Source organism: Anneissia japonica, unplaced genomic scaffold (genome assembly GCF_011630105.1).
Source record: "Anneissia japonica isolate Jap-2015-1 unplaced genomic scaffold, ASM1163010v1 scaffold69_len1423075_cov170, whole genome shotgun sequence".
NCBI classification, from domain to species: Eukaryota; Metazoa; Echinodermata; class Crinoidea; order Comatulida; family Comatulidae; genus Anneissia; species Anneissia japonica.
The window spans coordinates 301472-314044 of NW_022748202.1; the positions used below are offsets into that span (position 1 = coordinate 301472).

The 12573-nt window shown below is 32.1% G+C and overlaps 1 protein-coding gene across 1 annotated transcript in view; it reads right to left on the reverse strand.

The window, feature by feature from the left end:
* LOC117120749 overlaps window positions 1-10757 on the reverse strand; it is a 125727-nt gene extending 114970 nt beyond the window's left edge. Inside the window, exon 1 of the mRNA XM_033265829.1 lies at window positions 10358-10757. Coding sequence (XP_033121720.1) covers window positions 10358-10757 — 400 coding nt within the window. The remainder of the gene's footprint in view (window positions 1-10357) is intronic.
* Between the last annotated feature and the right edge of the window lie 1816 nt (window positions 10758-12573).

Sequence of the window (12573 nt, forward strand, 5' to 3'; positions counted from 1 at the left end):
TAAATATTTTACACAATTAGATTTCTTCTTTAGATGACAATCAGCTTAATTGACTGTGTTCAATCCACAATCCACCTTATATTTTTTTCAATAGGCCTATCCTATTGAAATCATACCAGGTACCAGTGGGGAGCCCTTAACTTTTTCAAAATTAAGTTTAAAAATTAATAAAAGAGGAAAATTATAATGGTTCTATTCAATGGACATAAAAGTGCACTACACGGTTGACATCCCTTTCCTTCCCTCTTTTTATTTGCTGATTTTGCTATGCATTTGTACTTTAAGTCAATAAAATACACCGCTAAGGGATAAGTAAATATAATAATGGCCTATACCTTACATTTGGAAATGCTATCCACAAGTGCAGCAATCTATTTAGTTTGCCTTCCAATTCGAGACCCCTATAATTTGAGACCACTTTTTCAAAGTACCAGCTAAACATTAACAATCTTCAGTTATTTAACACAAAAAATAAAATTGGAGACAAAACCTTAAGATTCAGCTTACTTTTTTAGGTTCAAAAGGTTGCCTACAGTAGAATCAAAGGGTGATCACCCATTGAAATACACCGCTGAGGGTTAAGCAAATATAATAATGGCCTATACCTTATATTTGGAAATGCTATCCACAAGTGCAGCAATCTATTTAGTTTGCCTTCCAATTCGAGACCTCTATGATTTGAGACCACTTTTTCAAAGTATCAGCTAAACATTAACAATCTTCAGTTATTTAACACAAAAAATAAAATTGGAGACAAAACTTTAAGATTCACCTTACTTTTTTAGGTCCAAAAGGTTGCCTACAGTAGAACTAGAATCAAAGGGTGATCACCCTTTGACTCTAGACAACCATTTGGACCATACAAATTTAAGGTGGTCACAGGGTTCTGTTTCAACTATATATATAAATCCAACAAACAAATAATTAATTTGTATATATATATACAGTAGGCATTAAAAGAATAAATAAAAAGGTACGATTTCTGTATAGTACCGTAATTATTATACTATTTTGGAGAAAGGTACATTACTGTACATTGTTCCATTCAACTTGGTTATAGTTTTTGAATATTTAGGTTTTTAAATAAGTTCTCTTTTATAAAAGCATTGGAACTTGAATTTTATGTGAACTAAGTCATGTACAATGACAATAAATCGATCTTGTACAGTATCTTGTGTCCTCTTTAAAACATTGCATCATTTACCTCATGAAATTAATATTGAACTTCAATAAACATACTCTAATCATAATCTGAGGAGATAATGTTGCTATAGAAATATTGTTTTACAGAAAATTATGAAGTCACTTGGACATAAAGTTTGATACGAAGAGGTACTTAAACAGAATAATCATAGAAAGCAATTTTATGAGATATAGCTCAATGTTAAATTAGGTTTGTAGGACACATATTAAGGGAATCTAGTGCCTATTCTTAAAGCAGAAATTACAGTAAGGGAAAATTAGGCAGGGATGTCAAAGAAAAATGTGGTTAGGCACATGGTATAGTATAGAGCCGAGATATGCGAGTATGCCAACACATGGTAGTCACCATTTTAAAGCAAAGATGTCACTATTCAGTGATAGTATCTTATTGTTGTCGATCATAATTATTACAAAAGGAAATCGTCTAAATATTCTGTAAATACAGGAACCTTATCACCCAGTTTGAAATAATCGCAACTAAATCGTTAAAGTAAATTTATATAATTGACAGATAATGAAGATGTCCTTCAGTTAAAGTGTTTTATATGCCAACATTCAAACTTTTGATGTTACTGTAAACCCTGCCATACAAAGTAAACACAATTTACTTTAATTAAATCTTTAATTAAATTATTTAAGCATTTAACAAGTAACACACACTCGATTAATTTTATGATTTAATTAGCGTCATGTGTATTGTGCGGTCTTCCTGGGAATTTGGCAAAGTGTACAAAACATTAGAGTGTGGTGTAAATGGACGACTTGTACAAATAGAAACACTTGTTAATAATAATGCCCAGAATCCAGCCTTTGGGACATACTTGTCCTTTACGGGACAGTTAGGTATCAAGATAGGCCCTTACAGGTATTAATTAACCTACAGTAATCAGTAAGACAGAGGTCATTTCTCTATAGGGTTAGATTAGGTCATGACCTAACATGATTGATGTATTAACAGGGGGAATAAGTTCAATTGATTCCTTAATAGCTAAAAACTATTCAAACTTCTCCCTTCATCCCTTTAATGATTTGTAGTTGTTTTTACATTGACATTAAAAATATGATTATGTGAAAATGTAGATTTGTTTTGGTTCAGACCATATATTTCTAGATTTTGTTCTTTTTTCTTGATCTATAAATAACATCAAGTCTCCCTAGAGCCTTATAAAGCTGCTCAGTTTACAGAACATCATTCCATTCCGTGACAAATGTAATTGCTATAGATGCGACAGAAATAACGCTTCACAAAACCTGTATTTATATAGTTCTAATACTAGGATGAATAATCAATGAATCCAAGCCATATAATCACCCTTGACATTAAATAATACTTCATTAAATGCAATTTTTGAATAATAATGGAATAATATTGGCACAAGAAAACATATTTGAGTTTGAGACAAAGACAGATTACAGCAAAGGAGCATGAAACTAGAGGGCAAATATTTTTTTAACTACTAAGCCTACTGTAGCTAAACTCGGAAATCTTTACTTTAATTAATTGTTAATCTACATAAATTTAAATATTACTCCTGAATTAAATTTAAGCATTTAATTCTAATTTTATGTCATAACAAGTCTTAACCAATTAGCTAAGTAATGAAACCAGTCTTTATCTAAAGTATTTCATTCTCACCGGATTCTGAGGACATAAAACTTACATCATTAGCACCAAAGATACTACAACTAGGATTTCGTTTTGTCCGGCCTGTAAACTGTCTAGATAATATCAGGCACTGGAATTGAAGAAATGTAGGAAATCTAATTTAATGTGTTAATCTGACAGAATTGGGGAAAAGGCGTTGCTTATCATCATAGGAATGTTAACTGGATGTGGGTTTGTGCGACTTTTGCTTACACTTTGAAAATATGTTTCTAAATTAATGAGAAATTAACGATATAGGTCGACTGTCTCTTTGAAAAACTTACCTTTCTAAACATATATATATATATTATATATAGCATTCATATCCAATATCCACGTCAATCTTGTGTTTTATTATGTTCCTATTATGTTTTAGCATTCATACAGGTATCAACGCTAACCAATAATCTTATTATTTTATTACGTTCCTATGTTTCTATAGTCACTCATCTTACATCCATATTATACTTATTTATACTTGTACAGTATATATTTATATCTGTATGTATACCTGCTGAAGGGCGATGCCCGAAAACTTTTGTGTACTCAATGAACTACTTTTGGCAATACTAGACACCTCTCAAGAGTTTTTATATGTTTGCCGATGCAGCTTTTAAGTGTGTGTATAATATGTAATAGATTACATTTAATGTAACCACATTATTTATCCACAAAGAAAGCGATTACCGACTGTAACATTAACTGCAATCATATTTACTATTTATAAACTATAAATATTCCATGTTGATAAAATTCAAGTAGGACAGAATTGGAATTACAAATGCAGACAAACGTTGTATACTATGGTAAGCCTTCTTAATTGGTTGAAGATGCATAATTCAACTTAAAATATCTACGAGACGCTTCGCTAACAATTTAGCGTAGCACATATCCTAACTACAGTATTTTATGTATGATATAACACCTAGAACCCTATGTGATGATACGATTGATTTATTATTAATAAGCAGGACAAGCCACTCTAATGCTTTGCATCATGCAGCGGGTGTCTGCGGGTTGGATCTATTTATAGCTCCCTGAAATCGTTGCATCAGATGAATCACAGCGTCACCTAGCCAAACGTCAACAGGAGGCAATGTCCGACGATGTCGATGCGTTTGAATCCAGCAGGAAGTAGTGACAGTAATTGAGCATAAATTTGTAATCTGACAGGTTCAATTCTTATGATAAAAAGTAAATAAATTTATGATTCATCATAATTGATAACTGATTATTAAAAACTAAAGAATACGAATACTACTCTCCATAGTATCTGGTAATGAATATGTATATGTTCGGTCGGAAACTTTGATATGTAGTGGGATTTACATATAAATCCAATATGACGACTAGCATGTGTTGTTTAATAATCAACAGTCAATCAAGGTTTGATTTATCTTATAGAATATTTTGAGCAGACAAAAACCAAAAAAGCAAAAATCTAGTTCATAAATAATATAGGATAAGAAAATTATCTTATAATAAAAATACCGTAAAATCTTCTTTTTTTGTTTTCCCGAACTGTTGATGGGCTTCTTTTCAAGATGGGCTTCTTTTCGAGGCTAGTTTTGCAAAGTAAAGGGGGGGGGGGGGTCTTCTTATCAAAATGAATGCTGTAAATTTTGTGCATTTGTACTATAAAACAAACAATAAGTCCACTGAACATCAATTTTTATCATGAAGTATATTTACTGTATATTCCATTAAATCAATTCGAGATTGGCTTCATCTGGAGATAAGGCCCACTGTTCTTCAATTCAAGGTTTTACGGTACGTTAAGAAGATTTACAGAATATGGCTGTCAGTTCGGGAAAAGATCTGCCTGTTACATTTATATAGTAGCTCTCCAGCAATGGTAAAAACATTGCAAAAGAATTATAGTACTTCTGTATCAATTAATGAATTTATATTTAAATAAAACTCTTTAATTTAAAAATATTTAATATTTATATAAATATATAAAACATCGCAATGTATAAGCATTGCAATCTTGATTATTTTATTTCATAAAAACTCAATAAATTTATGTCCATCGCATTACTGTACTTTAAAATATACTTTTAAGCTCAATCTGATGTCAATAGCTACTAATGTACATAATCTGCATAGCATAACGAAAGTTGTAAATGGATCAGTAATGGCAATTACTGTACCTATCCATTCATTCGTTCATTCCCAAGATTATAAACAAGTTGTTTGTCTACCGCACATTCGCATTCCGTTCTTTCAAATTATTATTGTTCTACTCATCATAATAAAATACAAAAAGGCAAATTAACATATCTCACTTAGGTTTTTGAAAAAAAAAAGATAATGAATTTTTTTTCCTCAGAAGATGGTCACTAGATACAAACAGTTATCTATATTAAAGACCTTGGTCAGACCAACAAAACTATGGATATTCAGAGATTTTTTGTGTATCTGGTTAATACTGTATGTGAGTGTAGGTTATTGCTTTAGCTTGAAGATAAAATAAATCAAGGTAAATTAAATGTGACCTGATGTTAAAACTACTGATAATAAAAAAAAAAAAAACAACTACAATATTCAGTACATGTATTTTATTTCATGTATTGTTTTTAAATAAGTCATGAAATACACTCCCCCTAGGGGTGAACCCCAGTACCGTACAAGCTGCGTTGTCACAGTTTGGCTGGCTGAAAGTGGTCTTCATGTGGTTCAAACTTTCGACCACAATGTCCAAAACCTGAATGGAAAAAAAACTGTGCTAAACCAGCTTCACTCTTTTGCAGAACTTATTTATTTTAATGTACACATACTGACAAATGACTTGAATGCACGATGTTGATATTAAAATGAGGAAAGAATTAAAAGAGATTACAGTTACATGTAGTATTTATTATGGTCCAGCTAAAATTAAATGTAGGATAACCAGCAAAACTCATCTTGATACTATATACTACTCAAAGAAACATATCAATATTAAGAAATTTAAACATAAGATGAAGCAACATTGATTCATCTAATTTTAGCTTTATAGTGACTGAGCAGATTCTTATTGATAATTCCCGTCTGAAACGGAATCGGAAAATCAACCGTTGTATCTGACCTAGCTCCTAATAATATAATTCTTACATTTATATTTCATTAGAAATAATACTTTCAGAATCTATGAAAGGTCAAGGTTGAGAGGTCAATTAGTTCACAATATATTAAAAATAAATAAAAATATAAGATCTGGTTCAAGAGCATGTGTTAATACTTTAATAGGTTATTAATATCATGCCACAGACATACCTAGCATATTGATATTTGAAATAAATTATGTAAATCAGCAATTGAAGTCTATTGGAAAAACCGAGTGGAGAGGAATCAGACGGCAATAATTTAATGTGAAATCCCTTGTAACATTCTCGGTTGGATATAAAATCCAAAAGATCCCTTAAGAGTAATTGCTGTGAAAGTCTGCTCAGCAAAATACTGTAGACCACTACCGTTTAACAACAATTCTGTTTCAGGTACACAAAATCATTTTTACTTAGTACTCATTTTAATCAAGTTGTTAATTTATTTCCAATAAGCAGAGGCAAAACTCAATTATAAATTTGGCACGTTGTACGCTAAATATTCATTTAAATCATACAACACAAACACTACACCAAAATGATAGTAGAACAGTAATATGCTATAGATAACTTATATCTCATAATTTGTTAGCTTTAATAAAGATAATAAAAAAAGATTAAAGAAGCAGTAAGTAACATATCAAAATATTGTACAGTCATTGTTCCTTTTTGAAATGGGAACAATCCAAAATTTTCAACAAAATTAAATGACTTTATGTATAAAGTAATCTACAGTATCTGGCGCAGAGCTAGTGAACGCCAGTACACCCCATAATATTGCCCTTACTGTCAACGAACCCTGAAACAAATTAAAATTCAAAAAAAAAAAAAAAAACGAAAAGAAAAGCCTACTGTAAAGTTATAGCAGATACAATCTACTTTCAAAAAACGAAAAGAAAAGCCTACTGTAAAGTTATAGCAGATACAATCTACTTTAAAATATCCTTTAACAATTGAATTATATCAGTGAATGGAAAATGAAGGAAGTAAAAGAAACCATTAGCCTTAAGTTTCTGGATACCATTCAATAGTGCCATGGACGGTGTAAACCAATCACTAGAAAACTGGTTACTTTCCATCAATTTGCCAAACTATCGTTTATTCAAGGGGCACTTATATTTGAGAAGGGTTTTTGAGGGGGTGTTTATTTGAGGGAGCTATTTACTGTATTCGAGGGAGGTGTTTATTCCAAATGAGGCTCGGAAGGGCTGTATTCGAGGAAGGCATTTAGTCAAAGTGGGGCGTATATTCTAATAAATACAGTAACTAATTTCTATCTGTTATTTTCTAAAATCCACAAATTCACAGTATACAATATGTCATTTATTTTTATTTTTATGAGAAAACAACAATAAACAAAAACATTTATATTGTAAACATAATGGTTTGTAAAAACCATGAATAAACTATGATTAAATAAGTTGTACAGATATTTACAGTAGTGAATAATTTTGTGACCTTTATGCTTTGCAGTATTAAATTTCATTAAAATTTATATTATTTTCACTGCAAATTTTTATTTTTTCTTCTTGAAATTGGAACAAAAATTGCACATGAACAATGCTGCCTAACATAGTTAAGGGACATGCTTCTAAAAGCTTAAAGATTCAAGGTATACATTTCTGGACAGTCCTCTACTTAACATACTGTAGCGCCATTAATTGAAAAATTAGCAATTCAAAAACTATATGCATAGACTGAACTACAGTTACTGCTAGTACAGTAGTAAACGCAATATATAAACTTTATCAGACAGGTAGTGTATGGTAGCAGTAATACTTCCATATAGTACAAAAATTATACAATTCATTTTTTTTTTTTTAATTCTGTTCGTTATTTTCATATTGATGATTGTATTAAGTGTAAGTTTTATGTATAACTAAACACCTCTATTTCAACACCACAGGATAAATTATAGATTACACCAATCATTATATTAAATTCATTTGACTTAAATTAGCTTTATTTCCTTAATTATGTAGTATTTTACTGTGCAAAGCCACAATAAAGAACAAGGAATATTTTTGGTCTACTACAATGCAAGGTTGTGTTTGCATTTTATACCAACCACTACACACAAACAATGATTATTGATTGAAATCAATCCTATCTTTAAATGCGGTACTGTATCTGTTGTCCAATCATTATGATCCTGTGTTGTTCTCCGAATTAATTCAATGTAATGTAGATTTTTGCAGTTATCATGCAGCATTGCTGTATGTAGCATCAAGCTGGGATACACTCAGAGTTGCATTTGGTCAACCCTGACAGACACTGCATACACTTTGTCTATTGTGAGTATTTGATCAGATATTATTTGATCAAACAAAACATGTTAGCTGTTAAGCCCTGTCCAGAATATCAAATGATGTGCCTATATATGGTCATGATGTGATGTCATCATGACCATATTTAGGCATTTTTCATGTTTTTGTCAAATAAAATTTGATAGTTTGTCTACTGTTGTACGTAAATAAATCTAACAAGAATTTACTCTTGAGTTAGTGTTCGATTAGATTTCATGTGATGCAGAAACCTGGACAAATATCTGATAAAATTATAAAATTATGAAATGAAGAAGGAATTGTTCACCTTCCATTGCACTTGTTTACCCTAAATTATCTCAACCCTGTCATTCTTGGAGAAACAACCATTGTTAAAGTAGTTGAGCTCTCTGGAGTGAACATTTATGTGGCCAAGAGCAAAGAGCCAATCACCACTGACTGAAACAGTGCACGATTAATGACATTTTAACATACAGTAGGCCTAAATCATTTAAGACTATTAAGCTGGAAAATATCCCTGACAAAGATGATGGTGAATTAAACTAGATTAACATTTTTCATGATACAACATAAAAAAGTTTGAAAAAAATCAACAAGATATTAAGTTGGATAAAATGTTAATGCCACGTGTACTTGAATGTAAAACTTTTTTTTTGTGGAATTCTCACCTTACCTGTAGCAGGACTAAGTGCAGGAGCCACTCAAGGTTAAGGCTAATGGAATTACTGAACAGGACATATTTACCTCAACAATTGTGTAATATCGCGTAAACAGAAAGGTGTTGCGCTTGATTACCACAAAGATTACGGTATTCTTAGAAAAGGTGCTGAATAGCACTTAATACTACAGTATGTGTACAGTTCCTTGGTTTGGTTTGATACTGTAGGTACAGTAACAGTTAATACAGTATATTGAGACTTGATATTTAAAGCCCATAGAGTAATACCAAAATCTCTAACATAAAGGGACATAATAACAATAATTAAATTTACAAAAATGAAAACACAAGCAAAATTATATTAAATCTTTTCCTAAAATCAGGACAAACGGAGGATCCCTTTTTCTGAAAAAGAAATACAGATTATGTTTTAGGGGCATAGGTTTCAGATTTAGAGATTCAATAGTTTATTTCGAAAATTTGTAAAAAAAATCTCTATTGAAATAAACTCAATGGTTTTTTTATTTCTAGAACCCACTTAGTGGAACTAATTTGTCACTGTGAGGGATGTGTCCACATTCCTCTCCACCCCTCCTACGTCCATGTCTTTTTTATATGAATTTCACACGGACAAATTATTTTCTATATTATATAGTTGGATTTATATCAACAAAATCAATGATAACTAATTTCAAGACACCTAACAAACAACACATTGTTACGTATACTAATCATTATATTATTAAACTGTCAAAATATGATGATGTGCAACTGTAAAGCTTGGTATGCATATAATCGCTAAATGTTATCGCCGACAGCTTTTGGTGTGGCTGATTGGTCAATCAAATCTGGGAGTCTTAAGGCCAACTCAGACAGTGTCGTACGACGCAGCTCGACGTGATTTATTGTCAAGGACAGTCTTAAGCCGTCGTGAGAAATATTAAACACGTTTAATACTATACGACGCAACTGCCCCCGACGCACACCATTGCATCTGCGTTTAACTCACACAGACCCAACGCGACGACACATCACGTCGGGCTGCGTCGTACGACGCTGTCTGAGTTGGCCTTTACTGATTGCGTCGGGGACTGTAGCAACAGTGTAGTGATTGTATGGAAACCAGACGTAAACCTAAATTTGGATTAGATTTTCTATCAAACTATAAAACCAAGTATATTGGTCAGTTTGACCCACAAAAAAAATCTAGTGCGAACAACCTGCATTAAATTCTGCGCAACTCCGTTCCTGAGTGCATGATACAGTATACTGTGTGTATATGGACAACTTTTCACAAAACTGTATTTACATTAGATAGATCACGAGAAGTGCCTATCAGGTAGCTGGCCTACTGTACAGTATTCCAAGTGTGAACAGCAATTTACCAGGTTGAGTAAACCTTCGTCTTGGTCAAAATTAATCCAATGTGAACCCAGCTAAGTAATAGGGCTAAATTTGTATATTTTTAAAACTGACTTACCTTCTTCTTTCAAGAAATGGCGTACTTTCCTTTTATTATTTGATGTTGACTCAACTGGATTTGCAACTACCAAGTAATTCCCATCATCTGAGTTATTCAGGAAAAATAAATACGTTTTCTTTTCTATAATTGGTTCTATAATACAAGGCTCGGTAGTGCCGAGCCCTATCACGTGAAACTCCTTTTGGGTAAAGTTTTCTCCGCCTTTTTGTACCCTGATCCTGCTAACTGTTGCAGGCATACCCTTGTTCCAAGATACAACTTTCCCATCAACTACAAATGGGGCCAGGTAAGTCTTCGACTCAATGCTCAATTCATCATTCTCGGCTGGCTCGCACGCCTGGCAAACATGCGCACCCAAAATGTTGATGAAAAACAAAACAAGAAACGTCCTCGGCATTTTAAAATTTCACGAATTATTGTTTTCCGTCAGCGTAGACTATATTATCTGTCTTCAGGAATTGTGCACCTTTCTTCCGTAGACCTGTATCCTTCTGGATGTTTAGTCGCATATGACACCGCTCTGATCAAGTTGGTTAAAAAACCATTACCGCAAAATGTTACACCCGGAAGAACACAAACACAACTCACACGCCACTGCTAAACGGCGTTGTGCCGTGTGTGACGTAGTGGAAAAGTGGGTGGGATCAAGGCTGATTGAAAGGTATGATGGGCGGAGCAATCATTCGAAAGCAACATTTTTTTAACGCTTTTATGACAAATATTATGGGTGACTTTATAAGCAACATAAATTGAAGAGGATTGTATCTAGATAGGCTTCTCTCTCAGCTATGACTTTCTTCAGTTTGTGATCATTGTCTTTTGGATCACTTGTTTTTTTGGGGGGTTTTTTTGGTCAGATTATTTGTTAATGAAAAGAGGCAGTGGCCTGTCACATACCGGTCCAAGATTCTTTGAGCACATTACACTCTTAAATTTGCTGTTAGTCAATTTAATAATTCTTGTGGTACCGTATCATATGTGAATTAAACCTAGGTGCCTACATTATTTTGTAAAAATAAAAATGTGAATAAAGAATTATTTATTGATTAATTGATTGATTGATTGATTGATCGATTGATCTGCATATCAGTATAACTTGTTTGATGCGAATCATATAATTGCTTATTTTTAGCTTTTACATAATTTTACCACTGCTTGTACAGTAGGCCTATACCCTGTTACATTTTAATTGCGCCATATTTGTATAGCTGGTAATTTTAATAATCTATACATTACTTTGATCACTTAAACATTATTACCATATGCATTCATTCTCTCTGTAGTTATTCGTAGAGCAATATTACATCTTTGTAGATTAAATGCAAAGAAAATTGTCATGCACGTTGCGTTGTACTATATATAGAATACAGTATTAAGAACACGCGATTAATTGGTCGCGGTAAGGCGTGGGTGGTGTGTAGCCAATAAGAGACCTGTTTATTGTAATAATACCACGCCAATAGCATATTTGTTTGTTTATAACTGGATATGACTTTGATTATGTCATGTAATTCATTGTTTTTATTGGATTTTATGATACGGACGTATGCTATTTCGTAAGATTAATTAGTATCGCATTTATGGTTTGCCAGTTAAATCACTATAGGGTTGTGGTTAACATCATGAATGCTTTGTGCAAAGGAAATATCAATATCATCTTACGATTACCACCAAAAAGTTCCATTTTCGTTCAAGTGTTCCGTGTGAAGACAGCAATAGCTTCATTCTATATTTGCTTTTGTTTTTTCATTCATTCGTTCGTACGTTCGATCGATCGGTCATTCATTTATTTCATTATTTTATTATTCATTGTACATTTACTTAGTCGCTTATTCATTTTTTTCTCATTCATTACGTTTCTTTCTTGCTCACTTGATCATTTTTTTACATTAATTCATTTAATCATTTATTCATTAATATTCAAAAATTTAACAATAAGTCGTTTACTTGTGCACTGATTCATTAATTCACTTATTTAATCATTACTTCATTCATTAATGCATTTTTTTTTTATTAATTTATTCATTTGTTCATTCATTCATTTATTGAAACACTTATTGCCGCACTAATTAGTTGAGTTGTATACGGTACGGTATTGTCAATTGTTTACCTAAAAACATTTTCTATTTTCAATAAAAGCTCAAAACTGTGTTTCATTCCATAACTGAACTTTATTTCTTGTATAATTCCTGTAAAATGTTTTTTATATTTCT